Source organism: Bos indicus, chromosome 9 (assembly GCF_029378745.1).
Source record: "Bos indicus isolate NIAB-ARS_2022 breed Sahiwal x Tharparkar chromosome 9, NIAB-ARS_B.indTharparkar_mat_pri_1.0, whole genome shotgun sequence".
NCBI lineage: Eukaryota > Metazoa > Chordata > Mammalia > Artiodactyla > Bovidae > Bos > Bos indicus.
The window spans coordinates 96733466-96754713 of NC_091768.1; the positions used below are offsets into that span (position 1 = coordinate 96733466).

A 21248-nucleotide genomic window follows, 5' to 3' on the forward strand; every position below is an offset into this window, starting at 1 on the left:
GCTCGGCTTGTACAAGCAAAGCTTCGCATAGCTAAGCCATAAACACACACTGATAAGCGTGAGCTGGGCTTCCCGAGTTCTGCTCTCAGCGCCAGGAAGGAATGCTGGCTGAGCAGCTGGGACCTCGCTGGCCGCCTCCGGGGCCCCTCCGAACCCCACCCTGGGCCCCTCTCTCCCCTCTGCTGGGCCTCATCCCCCTCCACTCCCCTCTCTGGAATCTCTTTGTGGTGGAGATACTGGACAATTCTAGGAAGCCCTCTCAGACCCTTATTTTTTTAGCTTCCCTGTGTCATCCTATTTAGACGGTGTTTTTCAGTTTTCACAGCAATTTCACGTTGTTACTGTATCCCTCAGCACCGGTCCACGGCCTGGTGCATTTCGTGGGCCCAGGCAACACGGAGCGAACAGAGAGCCACGTCTCCGGGGGTGCTGTGCTGCAGTCCCCCCGGGCTCTTCACAGCCACTTGGTGGGGCCGCAGGGACAGGCGTGTTTGCAGTTCACCGTGGGTGATGCCGCAGCGGAGAGGGTGGGGAGGCGTGGGCACTAGCGGCTGTGTCCCCTTCCCCCGCGTGTCTGGCTGGGTGGCTCAGCTTCTCCATGACTCCCCTCCCCCCACCAAGTCCTCTGTCAGGGAGGGTGGCGGAGGTCCCCCCCTGAGACTGATCACACCCTGGGTGTCTGGCCGGCTGTGGAGACTGTGCCCGTGTGGGAGCTGATGTGGCTCATGTTCGAGCACACCTCACCCCGTCAGCCAGCCTTGCCTGGGTCCGCAGTGGCGTGGCCGTGCTCATGTGCACCTGGCCCGTGGGCCCAGCTGTTCTGTGTCTGGGTGTAGTTGAGTTCAGTTCAGTCGCTCAGACGTGTCCGACTCTTTGCAACCCCATGAACCGCAGCACGCCAGGCCTCTCTGTCCATCACCAACTCCCGGAGTTCACTCAAACTCATGTCCATTGAGTCAGTAGTGCTATCTGACCATCTCATCCTCTGTCGTCCCCTTCTCCTCCTGCCTTCAATCTTTCCCAGCATCAGGGTCTTTTCAAATGAGTCAGCTCTTCACATCAGGTGGCCAGAGTATTGGAGTTTCAGCTTCAACATCAGTCCTTCCAATGAACATTCAGGACTGATTTCCTTTAGGATGGACTGGTTGGATCTCCTTGCTGTCCAAGGGACTCTCAAGAGTCTTCTCCAATACCACAGTTCAAAAGCATCAATTCTTCAGCGCTCAGCTTTCTTTATAGTCCAACTCTGGGTGTAGAATGGTGTTCAAAAGCGCAGTCTCAGACTCTGACCCAGATTTGGATCCCAGTTCTACCATTTACTCTTGGTGTGACCCCCCAGGTAGATTAACTGGCATTCACGTGTAAGAGAGAGCAGTCTCCTTAGTAGGAAGGATGACATCCTCATCAGATGAGGCAGGTTAACTCCTCACCTGCTCCGCTGTATGTTAATCCACCGACTTGAATTCTTATTATCCCACTAGTGTTCTGGTGGTTAGAGCATGTTTCATGGCTTTGAGTTGACTTGTATCCCGGATTTGGCCTTTCAGTATACCCATCCCATATTTTCTCTCAACTGGGAGTGTGTGGTCAGCTTCCTGTGGAACACGGCGGCAGCCTGTCCTATCCGAATCACCACGGACATAGACCAGGTACCGGTGGGGTCTTGGGCCCGCCCTTCTGGCCCCGCCCCCTCCCTCTGGCCCCACCCTTCCTTCCGGCCCCGCCCTGCATCCCGGCCCCACCCCTCCCTCTGGCCTCTTAATCCCTGCCTGGACAGCAGGCGTTTGGAAGGGGTCCTGTGTTCCCCGCCCTCTGCCCTGGCTCACCTCCCATCCTGGGATGAGAACCAGGACTTCCCTTCTGCTCCCCAGTTTCCCAGACCCCGCCCTCCCTCTCCCTCCCGCTGTCCCTCCGGCCTCACGGGGGCCCCGGGGCACTCTGCCACTGTGGGGACAGAGGCTTAATTTCACATCACGGCCACACCCGGGATGCGTCGGTGGCCCCTCGGCCGTAGGCTACGGCCCGGGTGGCTCACGTGGCGCTCGAGGTTTTCGCGCTCTGACCCCAGCCACGCCCCTGCCTCTGCCTTGCTTGCTGTCCTCACCTCCCTTTTCAAGTCTCCTCTGAGTGGCAGAGGTCCCCCAGAGGAGTGTACCCGGAGCATGCGGGTGGGAGCCCACGGGCCCCTGCCCGCCGGCAGGGCTTTCTGAAGCCCCTGTGCCGGTCTTTGCGTAGGGTGGGCGGGGTGGAAAGAAGACACGGGGAGGGGGCTCACTGCGCCTCCTAGAATTGAAGAGAGACAGGGAGTTATTTGTGGATCTCTCATGGACCTGTCTCTGATTTGGGTCCCCCTGATAGCTCAGTTGGTAAAGAATCCGTCTGCAATGCAAGAGAGCCCCGGTTCGATTTCTGGGTTGGGAAGATCCCCTGGAGAAGGGATAGGCTATTCCAGGGCTTCTCTGGTGGCTCAGATGGTAAAGAATCCACCTGCAATGTGGGAGACCTGGGTTTGATCCCTGGGTCAGGAAGATCCCCTGGAGAAGGGAAAGGCTACCCACTCTAGTATTCTGGCCTGGAGAATTCCATGGACTGTCTAGTCCATGGGGTGGCCAAGAGTCAGATACAACTGAGCGGCTTTCACTTCACTTATGATTCCTCACTTTTCCTCGGGGCTCAGCCGTGGTCTTGTTCGGGTGAATACAGCAGTCTCAGGGTCTCAGGGGAGGGCGGCACCGCTGAGCTTCTGTCCCACCTGGGGCGCCTCAGATGCGGCACCAAAAGGGGCCATGAGCTCGCCCGGGGCTGCTTCTCCTATGGGGTCAGTGCCAGACAGGCGTGGGCGATGCTCTGTCCCTGCCATGTCCTCCGGGACTGGGTTTGAATGTGCCTCTTCGCCCCTTTCATTCCCGCAGGTCTGCTCCATCAAGGACCCCAACAGCGGGTACGTGTTTGATCTGAACCCACTGAACAATTCCCGAGGATACGTGGTCTTGGGCATCGGGAAGACGTTTCTGGTAAGACTTGCGGGGTGCACTCTGATTTGCCTTGGAAGGATGGGAGGAGGCACAGAGGTCACCCTCATCTCGTGACGGGGGAGGCAGGTGTCCTTAGGAGCCTCCCAGGGCACGGATGGCAGCCCTCGCCCAGGAGGAGGCAAGGAGTCCAAGTGTAAGTGGAGATGAGGTGAAACCCTTGCCCCTCCTGCTCTGCAGATGGGAACTAGGAACAGAAGATGGGCTGCTCCTGGTCCTGGCCCTACATCTGGCCTGGTGGTCCCAGGCCAGCAGCATGCACATGGCCTGCGAACTTGTGGCCAGGGCAGCATCTCAGGGGTGGGGCCCAGCAGGCTGGTTCTCATGCCCACTGGGGTTTCGAGTCCCTGGTCAAAAGGAAATGTTGATCATGCTTGCCTGTAAAGGGAGACGAGCTGATGGCGTGCTCCAGAATCTTCAGACAGCCCTTCCTTTGTGGGCGGCCCTGGCAGTGTGTCTGGAGCAGCGAAGAGGAGAAACTCCACTTAGTGTGTTCCATTATAAACTAAGCACTGTTGGACAGAGAGAGGTTTTTAAAAATCTGTATTTTGGTTTAACTTTTCCTAGCAGAACCCACGCTGGAAGAAGAGAGTAACCTTTGAAGCGGGGGTCTCATCCCAAAGGAAGCTGGGATGAGAATGTCATAAAACCAGTACGGGGGTGGGGGGGGCATTGTAGGCACAGCGCATGTGGGAGGGCATGCAGGTTCCTCTGGAGCCTCGAGACCCCCAGTGGGGCTTGTCACCGACACATGGCGGGCTTGTCAGCCAGCAGCACGGTACTCGTGGTGCCTCCCTTCCCCACCCCCTCTCAGAAGTTGCTGCCCTAGAGTTTGGTTCGTAACAGGTTGTAATAGGTGACTGCAGTGTATTTGGCTGCCTGTGTGAGTGCGAGAGGCAGACAGGAACTTCAAGATCGAGCCCCTTAGGGGATTTGTCAGAAGAGGTAAGTCCCCTGGAGGACTTGCCCGAGGAGGTGAGCCCGGAATAACATGTCAGACAAGATGACGACCTCTGTCGGGGCCATGCTGGAAGAGGTGATCCCATGGAGAACCAGCCAGAAAGGCTCTTCTGTGCGGTGGCTGGGGGTCGGAGGAGGTGACGGGTGCAGGGTCGCAGACAACAGGGACAGGCTCTGGATGATGGTAGTGGTGGGGTGACCAGGCTCCCGGGAGCCAGGGCGCTGGGCTTTGTGCTGCCAGCAGGGCCTCGGACAGCACCGCCCACCAGCCGACTACTTGGCGTTGCATCTTGGCACCTGGCCCTGCAGGGCTGGGCCGCCACGTGTCCTCCTGCTGGCTGTGTGCTTCTGTGGCCGCGCAGCCCACGTGGCTGCAGGCCATCGGCCTGGGTGTGTTCTCCTGTGGCTGTTTCTTAGATAGGAAACTGTGATCTTAAGGAAAGACTCTGTGTACGGAGATCTTAACTTTGTGTACATTGTCCATAAACACGGACTGGTGATAGAGAAATCTGTCCGTGTCTCACACCCAAGAGCAAGTTACGCTTCATTCTGTCAACTGCTGGATTTAAGTGGAACGGTGTCAGTAGCTTCGAGAGATACAGGGCCAGCACAGTACTGTAAAGCCATTATTCTCCAATTAAAAGTAAAAAAGAAATACAGGGGGATCTACTTTTTCCAAATTTGGATGCATCTAATTACGTTTAGATTTGATTAACAATTCAGGTTTGGGGAGAAAAATCAAATTTTAATTAATTTTTTGACAATAATGAATCATTTCTAAAATGCCTACTAGTATATAACTGAATAATAGTCTTTATCTAGTGTAAATGGATAAATCATTACATAAAAGGGGACCAGATAAAAGGTTAAATAACGTGCAGTTTTCTGTGTCATATCTTATGGATATAAACTTAGAGCAAGAATTTTCAGGAACATTGTTAGATTAGTATTAAGCAGGTTAGGAATGTGTGGGAATCGATCATGTTGGCAAATCTTACCTGTACTTTTTCTAAATGAAACGAGTTATGTGTATTATATAATACACATGTGTATTCACATATACCTATAAAACACACATATGTATATTCACATATATCACATTCATATGTGACTTCATAAAGCCATAGGAAGGTTTTTCCAGAATTTCAGAATGTTTAAAACAGTTTTTCAGAACATAAAACAGGTTTTTACACAACAAAAACCTTTTATTTAAATAAAAACAACAGGGGTATGCCATTATATTTACTTTTTAATGTGACTTCAGCCATATGTGCTTTTCCTATTACAATCAAAAATACTGCAACATTCTGGCTATATATATTGGCATATATTGTTGCATGCAGACTGTCTCATACATTTAAAGATACAGGGCTGTCTAAACCATTAGAGGCAGTTTATGGGCATTGCTGTTTGGGCTTTGGTTTTTGCCTTATGTACTAGCTTTAGGATTTAATTGCCCAGACGTGGCAGGTTGGTCATTTGCGTGATATTGAAGAGTAGCAGCTGTTTGGCAGGGCAGGGTTTGCGTTGCGGGGTTGTGTCTGCGGTGGGTCACGCAGCCTGAGCTGGTGTGCGGTTCTCGCCCTCTGGCCTGCAGTTCAACGTGTGCGGTGACATGCCCGCCTGTGGCACCCTGGATGGGAAGCCAGCTTCCGGCTGCGAGGCAGAAGTCCAGATGGACGACATGAAGACCCTGAAGCCGGGCAGGCTGGTGGGCCTGGAGAAGAGCCTGCAGCTGTCCACCGAGGGCTTTATAACCCTAAACTACACGGGGCTTCCTTCCCACCCCAACGGTGAGCTCAGATCCCTGTTGGTTTAGCGACTCACCAGCATCCTGGTGGTTTTGTGACTGTCGACCTTTCCAAGACTAACGTGCGCGTCCGTAGACGCTCCGGGTCTGGCTGCCCTCTGGCCTCACGTGCATCATGCGTGCCTGGCCTCCAGGGTGTTTCCCCAGCCCCTGAGTGCATTCTGCAGCCGGAGGGTCCCAGGCTGCTGGGTTCTGTTCACACCCGCAACCCCCAGCATCTTCCCCCAGCGGCTGCTCTGATAAGAAAGTGTTCACTTGGCCTCTTGTCCCCTGTTTTTCAGATATTGAAGTGATGGGTGAAGATAATAACAGTTTTGCCATCTTTACTGGGTTCTCATTTCTGTTCCTTTCTGCAGCTGTGACTGTAAACAGATAGTTGCTGTTTTGGCGTCATCAGGTGTGACGCTGAGTGTGAGAGCCCTGGGGGACGGTGGTGGTGGAGTAGCAGCTGCCGTGCACGCGTGCTGGCCGCCGCCTGCCGGTCCCACGTGGAGGTGCTGTGTGTGCTGAACTGCTTGGTTCTCCACCAACCCCAGGCCCCTCATTCTTGGCGTATGTGCTTCTTAACCACCTCCTGGCGTCCCAGGTGATGAAGGCCCAGAAGGCCTCACGCCCTGGACAGAGAGCCAGTACTGGGAGCCAGGTCTCTTGCTTCTAATCCTGGTTCTGCCGACAGACACATTTATTCAGTGTTGCGGATCAGAGGCCCCCAGAGGTGCCCCCCACACACACAGTCCAGGGCCATGCAGCTGGTAATGAGCACAGCTGAGGTCGGAACCCACGTGGTCTGACTTCTGGACCTGCGCACTTCTCACTGCACTGGGGTGGGCTCAGGAAGGGGCATTTGTGTGATGTCTGGTGCCCAAAATAACGGGCTGTCTGAGTCCATGTCAGAGGGAGCCAAGATCCGGAAGGGAGTGGGGATGGCTCTGCCAGTCTGCGGTCGTCAGCTCGTGCTGTGCACCCTGCCTCAAGCTGACAGATCCATTAACACACCGGGAAGAGGACCGTAGGGTGTTGAAAGGCTGATTTCAGGATTCCTGGGAAGGGGCTAAAAATCAGGGGTCTTCTTAACTTCGAGGACAGAAGACCTGGGTCTGGGGGCTGCTGTTGGGTCTATGAAGGGTTGGCCTAGAAAGGGAATTGCTCTCATTATACCTCATTTGTTGGGGAGGATTCAGACACAGACGGATGATTTTAGTCTGTTCGTAGAGCCCAGGGGGACGGGAATCCTTTGCTTTATAGATGTAAACTTCTTCACCTCTGGGTCCAAAGAGTCAGCTGCTCACTCACCTCAATACCCAAAAAGAAATGTGCTTCACTCTTGTTTTTTATTGATATTTTATTAAAAAAAATTTTTTTGGCCACCCTGTGTGGCACGTGGGGTCTTAGTTCCCCAATCAGGGATTGAATGCACGCCCTCTACGGTGTAAGTTCAGAATCTTAACCACTGGACCATCAGAGAAGTCCCTTCCGTCTTGTTTATAATTCTCTTTGTTTCCAGTTCCAGGGTACTGTTTAAAAATGGGATAGATTAGGCATCTATGTATCCTTTTTTGTGTGTCCTAATTTGGAAAATGACCCCACTGTTTAATAATGAACTAGATTAGACATTTATGTGTATGTGTGTGTATATATACATATATATTTTTTACCCTAATTTGGAAAACGACCCTTTGTCTCTTGCGGGGTTATCAGTGTGGTCGTGCGGCTGACAGCCGCTGACATTTCTCTGCTGGGTTGGGATCCAGGCGCCAGCAGCCCCCCGGGGGTGCAGTGCACGTCTGACCTTAGAGCTGTGTTGCTCCAGGCTTGTCCCTCCCTCTCCCTCCGCTTCAGTGTCCTCCCTTGAAAACCAGGCATCTCTGGGGACCACTGCGGGACTCAGTAACATGGTAATGACTCCGGGGTTCTTCCCTCTGTGGAGCCTCTGCCTACGTGGTCCCCTCCCCGAAGGAGCCTCCATGTTGGCTGTGCCACCTCCACTTCCTCCCTGCCCGCCTCCCCAGTGGTCTGTGCTCGGCTCCGCAAGTCGAGTGATGTTCGAAGTGTTGGGTTGTATCACTCCTGGCTTAGACCACCCCCTCCTGGCTCAGGGTTCCCCGTGTGCCCAGAGCAGCAGCCAGGCCTGTCCAGTGGCCACGGGAGCCCTGCTGCTCCTTGCTCGGGCCCCTCCGACCTCCTGCTCCTCGACCAGGCAGGCCCACCCTCCCCATCTGAGCCCTCGTCCTTGGTGTTTCCCGCTGCTCACGGCAGTCTCCGTTCTAGACAGCCAGGCGGTTCTTTTCTTCCCTTCTGCAGGGTTGGGGTCAGATGGCACCTTCCAGTGAGCCCAGCCATCGTGCCTTGTCCCCCCCCTGCCAAACCCTGGGGTTTCTCAGCCCCATCCTGCAGTGTCTTCCTGCATTTCCATCTGTCCTGCCGAGGCTGCATGAAGTCTGCTCACTGTCAGGGCGCTGAGCAGCCTTGAGGGTCAGCTCCCAGGAGAGCGAGTTTTTTTCTGTTTCTCTCACTCCTGTGTGTAGTATGAATGTAGTAAACATTGTTGAATAAACCCTTGAAGGAGAGTGGTGGTTTTCTAGTGTTTGGGTGGATAAATGGATGTAGTGCTCTCATCCTTCTTGGAATAGAGGAATGCCAAGACACCGTGCTCATGGTGTGAACCTTCCTTACGAGGGTCACTGTCCCAATGAGTGTGACCTCTTCTTAGCTCAGGTCCCTGGAACAGATTGGGTGCTGAGACACTGTCTTAGACGAGCCTGGAGGCTCATGTCTGGGCACGCTGTCCCAGTGAGCTGTGTGTCTGGCGACGCTGTGGTCACTGCTGTTTCTCAACAGTCTGGCCTTCTGTTCCCAGGGAGGGCTGATGCCTTCATCATCCGCTTCGTCTGCAATGATGACGTTTACCCAGGGACACCCAAGTTCCTGCACCAGGACATCGACTCTAGCCTGGGGATCCGGGACACTTTCTTCGAGTTTGAAACCGCGCTGGCCTGTGTACCTTCTCCGGTAGATTGCCAAGTCACAGGTGAGACCGGTTGGAAGTGTGTGTGCGTGCCTGTGAGCATATGTGTGTGTATATGTGCGTGTGTGTGTGTGTTTTATTTTCAGGCAGCATGACATTTGTGTTACATGTTTCCCTTGAATGATGCTTAGAGTTGTAAAACTTCTCTTGAAGTGAATCTGGGTTCATGGTTTTGAGCTATCGTTTGGGATCAGAAGCTACTTACGAACAAAGAAGAAAACTAGGGGGGGAAAAATCAAGTGCACTGTTGGAGCTCCTTACTGGAGGGAGAAGAGGATAAGAGGATAAAGTTCTGAAAGGGGTCCCCGATTCTGAGCTGGATCCTCACTCTTTGTGGCGGCCCCCACCTCCTCAGCCGTGGTGCTCTGTTGTAACAGCTGGTTTCTTTGGTTGGTTGTTTCTGTGTTGGAATTAAAAGAAATTTTTAAAATTAGGAATCACTAAAGTTTTAATTAATTTTTTTTTACTTAAAAAAAAAAGTTTGTCTGTGGCACATAGCGTGTGGGATCTTAGTTCCTTGCCCAGGGGTCGAACTCTGCATTGGAAGCGCCAAGTCTCAACCACGGGGCCGCTGGGGAAGTCCCGTCGTGGCAGTTTTGAGCGTCAGGGCTGGTGCATGTTTCTGCAGGAGGTGCCTGTCGGCTTCCTGTGGGTCTGCTCATTTCTGTTACGAGTGTTAAGTTCCTGCCTCCTTAAGGGGTTGAAAGGTGGTGTCCAGAGCTACCAGGAGGGCAGGGCTCTGCAGTGCTCCCGTGTATTTCAGACCCCGCCGGGAACGAGTATGATCTGAGTGGCCTGAGCAAGGCCAGGAAGCCGTGGACTGCGGTTGACACGTTCGATGAGGGGAAGAAGAGGACCTTCTACCTGAGCGTGTGCACGCCTCTCCCGTACATTCCCGGCTGCCACGGTGCGTGCCGTGCCCTGGACTCGAGTTCACCTGGCCTTCCTCCCCTCCCGCCACCTTCAACGCTGTCTCCTGGCCCTTGTAGGCACCGCTGTGGGGTCCTGCCTGGTGACGGAAGACAGCAAGTTGAACCTAGGCGTCGTGCAGATCAGTCCTCAGGTGGGCGCCAACGGGTCCCTGAGCCTCGTCTACGTCAACGGGGACAAGTGCAAGAACCAGCGTTTCTCCACCAGGATAAACCTCGAGTGTGCCCACACGACGGTGCGTGTCCGTGCAACCTCCTTTCCGCCTCCCCCAGACTCCAGGCCTTGCATCTGATGTTGAACTTGCCGGAGTGTTGGGGGGTTTTAGGCTGTTGATGGGATTGGACCAGAATGTCCTGGTCTGGTGTGTTTCCTGAGGGCTGTCCATGTATTTCTCTCATGGAGGTGAAGAGTTGCGTGTCCATCCTGCTACCTTCTGACTCCCTTCTTAAGTGGATGAGCATGTGCTGAGCGCTGGTTTCCGTTGCAGGGCTCCCCGACCTTTCAGCTCCAGAACGACTGTGAGTATGTGTTTCTCTGGAGAACCGTGGAAGCCTGTCCCGTCGTGCGTGCGGAAGGTAAGACCTGGCCCCGCCCACCTAAGTTGTGAAAGTGTGATGTAGGGCGTGCTCTGATAGCATCTTAGATGTGAAGACTTGGGCGTGATCGCGAGACGCCTATGTATTTATTAGTGGATGGATAGCTTCTTGTCCTTGAATTTTCCACTCCACTCCATTGTTCCCTTCACCAGGGACATTTTCCTCCCCTGCTGGGTCGATGGGCTGTTGGCGTCTCACACTTGAGAGCGTGAACGTGAGGTTTGATTTTAAGTGGATCTTCCTTCCTCCGGTGACCTAAGCTTTTCTAGAAGACTGTGGGCAGCTTGTCTTATGCATACAAGCTAGAAGGAGAGAAGGTGGAAATGGTATTTAAGGCCTGTTTTAAGACAGTACTTAGCTGATTAAAGGTTGCAGAAGTTTTGCCTGAAGGTGTGTGTGTGTGTGTGTGTGTGTGTGTGTGTGTATGTGTGTGATTGCCCTTCCCCTCTCACGTTCTTGCAGGAGACTACTGCGAGGTGAGAGACCCAAGGCACGGCAACCTGTATAACCTGATACCTCTTGGTCTGAACGACACTGTCGTGCGGGCCGGCGAATACACCTATTACTTCCGCGTCTGCGGAGAGCTGACATCCGGCGTCTGCCCAACCAGTGACAAGTCCAAGGTCATCTCATCATGCCAGGAAAAGCGGGGACCCCAGGGATTTCAAAAAGTGGCAGGTACTGTGGTTTTCTTCCTTCTCTTCTTGGAATTCCGTATTTAAGTATGGAATTCCACATTTAAGATGATAGATTATATCTTGTGTTTTAAGATCTACAGACGGTATCTTTCTTGAAAAAGAAGTACATCTGCTGTGTCCTGGTAAAACAGCGTGTTAGCGATGTTGCTGGTTTCACAGGACACACGCTGACGCGTGTCGTTAAGAGCTTATTTCATTCTTACTTAGCGACACTGGTTAGTTCTCAGCTCATATTTCTTCTTTTTTATCCCAACTTTGGGACCCACTGGACTACTGGTAGGTGCTCTGGCGTGGTACTTTGTAGAACAGAGATGAAGGGCACGTGTCTGGTACTGGGCTGGGCCGTGAAACTGGTAGGGCAGACTGTCGGTCCTCACGCTCTCTCAGCAGCTGGGCAGGTGGTGATGCACTTACGACTTTTTTACAAATCACGAAGTAGCTGGCAGAGTGAGTCCATGGGCCTCCCTGAGGAGCCGGCATCCTCTGAGCTCATCAGGTCAAGGAGTGTCTGCGTGGCATCTATCTGTTGGTCTGTGGTCTGCGTGTCTGTTGGTTTGAAGGTCACGGCCTGGGGTGAGAGGAGGCCTGGTTCAAGGAGCTGGCGGGCCTGGCGTGCTTGGTCTTGTGGGGGTTTGTTCAGGGTATGCGATGGGCCGCGTCTGTGCTGACCGGCCGGGGCCTTCCTGAGCCCATCCTCACATCCCTGGCTGCTTCTTCGGCAGGTCTGTTTAATCAGAAGCTGACCTACGAGAATGGGGTGCTGAAGATGAACTACACCGGGGGCGACACCTGCCACAAGGTGTACCAGCGTTCCACCACCATCTTTTTCTACTGCGACCGCAGCACGCAGGCGGTGAGTGCACTCAGGGCGGGACTTCGCCCTGGCTTTGCTGCCTTGTCTTTCATAAAACGAGCCTGCTCTTACTGTCTCGTGCAACCTCCTGGTTAAACCTAGTTCAAGTGTGTGATTTACAGACTCAGTGTTCAAAACCTCGATCAGTTTTGTCTCAAGCTTAATGAGCAGGTCTGTCCCTTCCGATATGCGTCCTAAGCACCGGCCACCCAGGGTTTCCCGTTTCACATCTCGTCTCTGCCGTTGCAGCCCGTGTTTCTCCAGGAGACGTCCGATTGCTCCTACCTGTTTGAGTGGCGCACGCAGTACGCCTGCCCGCCCTACGACCTGACCGAGTGTTCGTTCAAGTAAGTCGATGGGGCGTTGACTCTCGGGGGGCAGTCCGGTTTACACGGTAATACTTTGCTTCAATAGTGGCCTGTGGGGACGGGGAACTAGATTAGGTGAGTACTCTAGGCTTTAGTTCTGCATATTAAACTCTTGGATCGCTCTTGGCTTAGGTCCTTTGCTTCTTGGGTTTTAGGTCCTCTGTTCTGTATTCTTTTTTGTTGGAGTGTATCCTCCTGTACTGTGGAGAGGTTGGGTAGCAGAGGACCCATGCAGTGTCTGAAAATGCCACTGACTTGCTCTCAGATCTGATTAGCTGGGACTAGGATTACGACAGAGTCAAATTAGGTTTCCTTCAATTTTGAAGGCCTTGTCCCATTTCCAACAAGAACCATGCACATTTGGTGAAAAAGTTTGTTGCTCATCTTCTATGAGTTTTTACTCCATTTTGGAATATTTTCTGAATTTAAAAAAAACTGTCCTTTGGAAAGTTTTATTTTAAATTTCACATAAGTCCTTCTAATTATCTCTGAGGATACGGATTCTAATTTTTGTTTTCTTTTAAAAAAATCTCATCACACTTTCCCTGAGTTATAATCCATTTTCTTTTAGTGGTTGCCTTACACATGTAATTTTGATTTAACAGGAAGCTAAAGTTGACCCATAGCTCTACCCACCCCTCCAACCATGAAATAATAGAGAATGTTTTAGCACCAAACACAGTCTCCCAAACTCCACAGGATTGTGGTCTAGTGTTTTAGTTCTGACTTATTTTTTTCCTTCTCACATAAATTGTAAGTTGTGGTTTTAAAAAATACTCATTGGTTGTTTGACTATATAAATTTCTTCCCTTTGCAAAGGAAAAGAAATATCTGTTTCTTTGGCTTACTCTTCCTTTTTGCATTGCGCCCTTTCCTTTTGACCTAATTTTCATTCTCTAAGTACTCTGTTTGTATAATGCTATGCAGCGTGCTTGTTTGCAGATTGCTTGCCTCTGGTCTCTGTTGGGGTAAGGAGTTTGTATCAGGATGTCCCACTTGGGACTGGGAAGGAATTAGTGCGTCTTCCGACGCTGGCTTCTCAGGCTGTTGGAGCTGGCCCTGGGGTCCAGGCGCACCGTAACACTGCCTGGTGGTCCTGTACCAGTAGGGAGTGTGTGGCGTTAATCTTGGCCTTCATGTGAAAGGGCTCAGTTTTATCACCACTCACTTGGCACAGAAGCCCAGGTGAATGCTTCTGCGTGTGTGCACCAGCCCTTGGGAGGTGAGCCATCTCGGGTTGCTGTTAGAGAGCCTGGCCTCTCAGTCCTAGCTTCATTATCAGGCAGATAACCTGCCTTTTCTGTACATGTTCTCTTGGGTTTGCTCTGTGGTCTCAGTCTGTTTTGCTTACGCATGGCTTTGTTATTTATGTTGCTTGGAAGGTGGTACTTCCTAAAACTGAAGATGTATGCCTGTTACTCAGTTAGGAGTATTTTCAGTGACTGCATTTTTGAAGGTTGCCTTTTGTTGTGGGCCTTTTATTAATCATATCTTAACTTTGCCTGTCGTATGCACTGTATATTTTAAGTGTCTTTTTTATCTGTTTCTGTACCGCATTCTGTTTCCTTAGATCTATTTCCCGTTAACTGGTTCTCTCATCAGCTGATTCGATTTGCTCTTCCACCTGCTCGTTGTCTTTTTAATTTTCATGACTGAGTTCTGTTTGGTACTCTTTCTCATTTCTTCTCTCCACTCCACCCCCCTTTTATTATAGTTGCAGTTTCTTCTTTTAGGTCTTTAACCGTTTACAGTAAATCTCTATCCGTTCTATGGAGTTCTTGAGGATCAGCTTCTGCAAATGTCTGTCTCCCACAGATGCCGATGTTAATGCCAGCCCCATCCCTTCACTCATCCCATTAATGGTCCCTCAGCTTTCAAAGTACTTAGAGTTCTGTCTTCCAGAAGCAGCACCAACCCCCTCCGCCCCCCGTTTTGACCATCCCCGTCTCCCCCTGCATGGGTGCAGCGGCCCCTCAGTGATCCCCTGGCCACCGTGGACTGGCCCTGCACAGGGGTTAGAGGTCTTATTAGACGAGATCAGGTGTGTGTTCAGAGTGGTATGGCCGTAGACCAGAGTGGTCCTGGGAGGTTGTAAGTCAGCCCAGGCCAATGTCGTTGCGGCCCCGCGATGCGATGAAGCCCCTGTGTCGTTTGGAGCTACCAGCTGAAGTCGTCTGGTGGGCTGGAACACCCCCCGCCCCGCTGCCAGCCTCAGCTCCCACTGTGCCATGGCTCCTGTCTGCTCTGCTCCGTCCACACAGGGCCCCGTGTTTTCCTGTGGACACCCTGGCGTTCTGTGCCCCAGGCTCCTGGTTCCCACTGCTCCCTCTGCCCGGTTCCCTGTGGGGCAGGCTCTTCCGCATCATCCTAAGCTTATTCAGAGATGGCCTTCTCAGAAAGGCCTTCTCTGGCCACTGTCTAAAAATCTCACTTCCTCTTTCCCCTCCCAAACTTCACATTCCTTCCCTGCCTTATTTTTTCTCTGTACTCTGATTACCATCTGTTCTACTGTACATTAAAAAAAAAAAAAAATACCTGTGGCCTCTCCAGTCTTCATAGGATGGGCGATTTTTATCCGTTTCCATCAACACCACCACCCGCCTTTGGCATGTAGTTTTGAACGAGTGGCTGATTCTGGTCTCCCCAGGTGAAGTGGTGTCTCTGGCCGCCCTGTGTCCCCACCTGACTCGGGCCCCTGGGCAGGCTGAGTGTCTTTCTCAGCCTTGACTCTGCACCCGGCGGAGGGCTGGCTCTCAGTACCTGTCCCTGCCTGGGGTTCGTGCAGAAAGTAAACTTTCTCCAGGGAGGTCAACGCCAGCCCCATTTACTTCGGGAACCGCTGGGGGCCTCGGGCTTGTTCAGCAGGTGGCCTGACCGGGATGCCCTGGGCGCTGCGTGTGTCAGCCGTCTGTGTACCCTGTCTCCTGACTGCCCTGAGCAGGGCGCGCACTACACTTTGCTTTTTCTGTTGTTGTTGAGTACATAATCTCGTTGCACCAAGGCTTGGCGTTTCCTGAGCTCAGGCTGTGTCGTTGCTGATTCTGCCTGGAGCTGGAGACCCCAGGGGTCAAGTCCAGCCTCTGGTAGGGTCTGGTGCCCTGGAGTGTCAGGAGTACACTCCTCCTGTGCACTGAGCCTTTCCAGCCGGGGTGCTCAAGCCTGAATCGGAATCCAGCTGCACCTTACCGGGGCGCTTTTTCCTTCCCTGCAGAAACGAGGCTGGGGAAACCTACGACCTCTCGTCTCTGTCGAGGTACAGCGACAACTGGGAGGCTGTCACGGGCACAGGGTCCACCGAGCACTACCTCATCAACGTGTGCAAGTCCCTGTCCCCGCAGGCTGGCTCAGGTGAGCGGGGGGCGCGGGGGCTTGGGGCTCGTAGGGAGTTTGTGGGGGAGAAAGGGAGTCAGGACGGATTCTTCGAAGTCATGTCACTCTCTGACATGGGAGTCGGGACACATTAGCCCGGAAGTGGAAGGAGGACTTGCGGGTCTTGATGACCAGGCCCTGGTGTGGTCCAGGGTAAGTCAGTGCTGAAGGCGTGCTGGGAGCGTGAGGACCTGTTTGAAGTGTCAAGAGACGGAGGTAGCGGGAGGTAATCACGGTGGTGGGTGGTTCTCAGCCAGGGCAGGAGATTGGAAGGCGGCGAATGGCCATGTGGCCACACACCCTTTGTATTTACTGACAGTAAAGTGGGTGGGGGTCCTGGTACGATGCACCCAGACCCTTGGTGCCAGTGATGAGGCGAGAGCTGGTTGGACCCAGGGGACCAGGAGCAGCAACCTGGAGTGACCCCGATGCCCCCCTCGGCCTGCTGGGGTCCTGCAGACGGAGCTTGTTCTGTCTCCCTGGCAGGTCTATGCAGCCCACTCACATCCTGAGTGATTTTTCTCTGCTGCATGCGGTGTGGCCGTGGCCACTTCCCTGTTTTGTGTGCTGGCCGCCTGGTGACCCCACACTCTCAGTCCATGAAGTGGGGCCCGCCCGTTCTTTCCCCGGGCAGGTAACTCAGACATTTCCAGGACTGGGGAGTTGGCGCAGTTCTTGGTGACTTCTGAAATAAAGATAGCACGTGGACATAGGCCATTCACAACGTCCCCTGGGCTCAGTCTGGGTGTTCTCGGCTTCATCCCATTTGGGGGTCAGAAAAACTGAGGCTGTCCTGTCCTGAATTCTCCTGACTCTCCACATCTACCCTCCCCCAGTCCATCTGCAGTAAATTAATGTTTCATGCCATGAGAGCTCGTGGCGTCATCAGCATCTGACTTAAACAATGGGAACCACTGGTATTTTGGAGTGATTGTTAGAGTCAGAGTATCGCGTGCCAGACGTTAGAGTCAGAGTGTCGCGTGCCAGACGTTAGGTGCCTTGTGAGTCCTAGTCTGGAAAGCGGCCAATGGTCGCTCTTAATCATCTCTGCTTGTGCTACAGATCCGTGCCCTCCGGAGGCGGCCGTGTGTCTGCTGGGCGGCCCCAAGCCCGTGAACCTGGGCAGGGTGCGGGACAGTCCTCAGTGGAGCCAGGGCTTGACCCTCCTGAAGTACGTTGACGGTGACTTGTGTCCAGACCAGATTCGGAAGAAGTCAACCACCATCCGCTTCACGTGCAGCGAGAGCCACGTGGTGAGTGACCCAGCTGTGTCCACCCTGGCGTGGGTCCTGAGTCAGCAGGACTGACGTCTCACTTCCTTCGGGTGCGTGGTGAAGCCCTCAGGGTGACCCGGCCTAACAGGGGGCGCAGGCAGTGCGGCCTTGGGCCTGTGGTCCTGGGTGCCCACCCTGGCAATTCAACTTCCAGAGTTAGGGGCTCCCCTGGTGGCTTAGTGGTCGAGTATCTGCCTGCAATGTGGGAGCTGCAGCGTCAGTCCCAGGACTGGGAAGATCCCCTGGAGATGGGAATGGCTACCCACTCCAGTATTCTCGCCTGGGGAATCCCATGGACAGAGGAGCCTGGCGGGCTACAGTCTGAGGGGTTGCAAAGAGTCCGACATGACTGTGTGACTCATCATTGTCAAAGTCTGACTCAGCCCCCTGGAGGCTGGAGAGAGAACTGCTGTTTGCCAGCCTGCCCCTCATCTTCAGGGGTAAAAACGGCAGGTCGGCAGACCTGGTTCCAAGCCAAGCTCTGCCGCTTCCTGGCCGTGCACCTCAGTCCCTTCATCCCTCTCAGCTGGTCACCCGTTACCAACGCGAGCTCCGGCGAGGGTAGAGAGGAGAGACCGGAGGCTCCGGGCCCCGTTGCTGGCTTGTGGTTGGTGCATGAGAGCCGGAGTCTTGTCTCATCTCTGGGCAGTCCCTTCCCCAGAGGGTTGGTCTGTGCAGTGTGGAGGTGGGTGCAGAATTAATTGTCTTCCTGGACTGTTTTTTTTTTTTTACCGTGGGGACAAGTCCATCTGTGAGATGAAGGTGCTTTTGTGGAAGCTGTGGGTTGTGGCTACGGGCCATGAGGACAGGCTGAGCTAGCCCACTCAGTGTCATCGTCTAGCTGCATGTGGCCAGAATTGGTGGTGGGGGAGCCCCAGGGAGAGCCTCCTGGGGGCCTGAGGCCTGCCCCCCTGGACGGGGTGGATGCTGAGGTTCTCCTCTAGAGACTATGCGGAGGCTGAGCCTGGACCCCCAAGCTCCTGGGGTGCAGACACTCTGGGCCCTCATAGACTCCCTGTGTGACTGAGCGGAGAGGCTCATGGCTGAGCAGGACAGTTGAGGGGCCCCGGGGGGCTCTGCATGCAGGTGCCTGGGTCTGGGTTATCTGGGGAGAAGGGTCCTGCTGCACCAGGCTGGCCTGAGCCACGTGGACGAGGCACGTCCGGAAGGCGGGGAGTCTCCTCGCCTGGGCGGTGCGGGGTCGGTCGGTTCGCAAGTTGTCACTAGTCCTGGAGGCGCTTCCCCTTTTGTTCCCGTAACAAACTTCAGTTCCGGTTTTTAGAGCATGACCGAGGGTTTCCTCATTCATGACTCATGGTGGCCCTCTGCTCATCCTTCGCCCACCCGTCCCCTGCGCCCCGTCTCACTGCTTGGCTGCAGGGACACACCCCTGGCCCCTGCGTGGATCTCAGGCCTCGTCTCGTCCGTGTGTGTCAGGGCCCTCGGGGGCGTCTCCAGAGCAGACACTGACCCCTTGCTTTTTCTGAACCTGCCTCTGTCCCACGAAGACCCCGGGACGGATGAGTCACAGGCGGCGCAGGGGAGCTCCTGTTGACGGGGGTCAGCGCTGTTCCCAGGTCCGCCCTGTGGCCCGTTGGCAGCCGCCTTTGTCTTTGCTCGTTTCTAGAACTCCAGGCCCATGTTCATCAGCGCGGTGGAGGACTGCGAATACACCTTCTCCTGGCCCACGGCCGCCGCCTGCGCTGTCAAGAGCAACGTGCACGACGACTGCCAGGTCACCAACCCCGCCACGGGTGAGTGAGGGGCCCCGCCGGCCTCCCCGCCCCGCCCCTGCAGTGAGGGACCCCACCGGCCTCCCCCGCCCCGCCCCTGCAGTGAGGGACCCCGCCGGCCTCCCCCGCCCCTGCAGTGAGGGACCCGCCCACCCCACCCCCGGCATGATGAGAGGCCCCGGATGAGGTTGAGAAGCAGGCAGTGTCCTGTCTGGAGGGTGCACGTTGGCCTTTTGTGCCAGTTCTGTGGGCTGCTGTTGACTCGGGACTCTCCTTCAGTGGAGGAGACGGCCAGTCCCCCTGAAACCTGTGCTCCCACTGCCCCTGTTTCTGGGGTTGTCGGTCCCTGGCTCTTGGCTTGTGGAGCTGGAGTCGATCTCCTGTTCCCTTTCAGGGTTAATCTGGGTGAGGTTGGAGGGGCACCCAGGGAACTGCTGAGTCTCAGCACTGGGAACACAGGGTGCTTCTCTGGCAGCGGGAAGTGCTGTCTGGGCCTCCCCAACTTCCCCCCACCCCGAATCACAGGAGCTGCTGAGGCCCGGCCCCAGGAGGACGCCCACCTCTCCCCAGTACTCTCTAGCGGGTCAGGAAGGTTCTCAGGGCCGAGCCAGTGAAGGGGGCAGATTCATCACGAGGAGTCCGGGGCCTCATGGCCCGTGGGATCCGTGTCTGAGCAGGTGGGTGAGGGGTCACTGTGTCCCACCGCCCACCCCGTGCAGGACACCTGTTTGACCTGAGCTCTCTGAGCGGCCGGGCCGGCTTCACCGCCGCCTACAGCGAGAAGGGGTTAGTCTACCTCAGCGTGTGCGGGGACAACGAGAACTGTGCCAACGGCGTGGGTGAGTGCGGCCTGCCCTCCACGCGCCCCCTCCAGCGAAGAGATCAGATGCCTTCATCGGCAGCAATCCTCTTGGGGTCAGGGCGGGGGCTGTGAGGGGGTGATTTGTAACCATGGGGTGAAGTATTAGACGTGTAGCATTTGCTGAAATTGGGTAGCACTACCAGGAGTGCAGGCTGTGGCTTGCAGCATCCGGGTCTGCAGGAAGTACGTTATCAGGAAGCAAGTGCTTTGGGTCCCTGACTGTGTGTCCTTCCCACCGGCTCTGTGCTGGGCACAGGGGCCTGCTTTGGGCAGACCAGGATCAGCGTGGGCAAGGCGAGCAAGAGGCTGACCTACGTGGACCAGGTCTTGCAACTGGTGTATGAGGGCGGCTCCCCCTGCCCCTCCAAGACCGGCCTGACCTACAAGAGCGTCATCAGCTTCGTGTGCAGGCCTGAGGTCGGGCCCACCAACAGGCCCATGCTGATCTCCCTGGACAAGCGCACGTGCACGCTTTTCTTCTCCTGGCACACACCCCTGGCCTGCGAGCAGACGGTGAGTCCGGGGCGGCCCAGCCCGCCCAACCTAGGGGCCTTCCACTTCTCCCATGGGTCCTGGGGCACCCCACCCACTTCTCGTCCACTCCCGTGGCCCCGATAACGCTTGGTTCAGAGTGCCCGATGCTAAATAAAGCAAAACACGTGGTGGGGGGTGGTGGTTGATCCACCTTTAGTGCGTTTCTCGTTCAGCCTAAATCCTCGCGGTGACTGCTGGTCAGTGGTCAGGAGCTCAGTTGTTGTAGATGCCAACCCAGAGGTGTGTTTCCCGTCTGATAGACCGAGTGCTCCGTGAGGAACGGCAGCTCCCTCATCGACCTGTCCCCACTCATCCACCGCACCGGGGGTTACGAAGCATACGATGAGAGTGAGGACGACGGCTCCGACACCAGCCCCGACTTCTACATCAACATCTGCCAGCCGCTCAACCCCATGCACGGGTTGGCCTGCCCCGCCGGCACGGCCGTGTGCAAGGTTCCCGTGGACGGCCCCCCGATAGTGAGTGTGGGGCCCGAGGGCAGAGGTCGCCCCGCAGGGGGTTTCAGCGGCCCCCCCAGCGTGTCGTGTGTCTTGCTGTCGGTGGAGAGTCTTCAGGCAGAACGAATGGGGACGTGAGCTGGGACTCTGTGATTCTGGGTCCGCCAGGGGAAGAGGAATGTGAGGGTTTGTGCATTGAGCTGTCTCTTGTTGTGATAGAAGGTACGGGAGAAAATGTGAACACGTGTGCGGAGAGACGGCATTTTTGTATCAGGTCAGAAGTCCCCAAGGATGTTGATGGAGCTTGGTGTCTGCTTAAGTGCGGGTCTTGTGTCATTAAAAGCTTGTGAAATACAAGCATGTTCTTTGGTAAATGAGTTTATTATTAAGGGCATAAGCCAATTGGCTAACAACTAAGCATTCTGCCTTGAAAGCTTCGGTGTACGCCAGCATTTCCCAGCGTAGGTTTGGGCCTTTCCAAACATCGCCTTCACGAGTTCATGTTTTGCGCGGTGCTCAGCGTGTGTTATTTGAAGTGAAATGCACCCCTGGAGTGGGCTGTTTCCTGCTTGTTTTAACTGTGAGTCCAGTCCCGAGGGACTGAGATGTCCTTGTAACGGGAGGACGTTACAGGTGGTGCAGGTAGGGAGAGACGTGGGCAGCAGTTGGGGACGTTGGCCGTGATGTGAGCTTGACCAGAGTGTGGCTGTGTGACGAGCGCGGGGCCTGGACAGTTGGTGTTGGCA

The 21248-nt window shown here is 54.7% G+C and overlaps 1 protein-coding gene across 2 annotated transcripts in view; it reads left to right on the forward strand.

Annotated features, from left to right (window-relative positions):
- Positions 1–21248, forward strand: part of IGF2R (insulin like growth factor 2 receptor) — a 102741-nt gene that overhangs the window by 61320 nt on the left and 20173 nt on the right. For both annotated transcript variants that reach the window (XM_070796485.1, XM_070796486.1), the window contains 16 exons: positions 1548–1649; positions 2913–3014; positions 5590–5785; positions 8660–8830; positions 9591–9734; positions 9817–9992; positions 10245–10332; positions 10816–11031; positions 11774–11904; positions 12154–12251; positions 15484–15620; positions 16704–16894; positions 18543–18669; positions 19368–19487; positions 19767–20023; positions 20305–20523. In XM_070796485.1, coding sequence (XP_070652586.1) covers positions 1548–1649; positions 2913–3014; positions 5590–5785; positions 8660–8830; positions 9591–9734; positions 9817–9992; positions 10245–10332; positions 10816–11031; positions 11774–11904; positions 12154–12251; positions 15484–15620; positions 16704–16894; positions 18543–18669; positions 19368–19487; positions 19767–20023; positions 20305–20523 — 2475 coding nt within the window. The remainder of the gene's footprint in view (positions 1–1547; positions 1650–2912; positions 3015–5589; positions 5786–8659; positions 8831–9590; positions 9735–9816; positions 9993–10244; positions 10333–10815; positions 11032–11773; positions 11905–12153; positions 12252–15483; positions 15621–16703; positions 16895–18542; positions 18670–19367; positions 19488–19766; positions 20024–20304; positions 20524–21248) is intronic.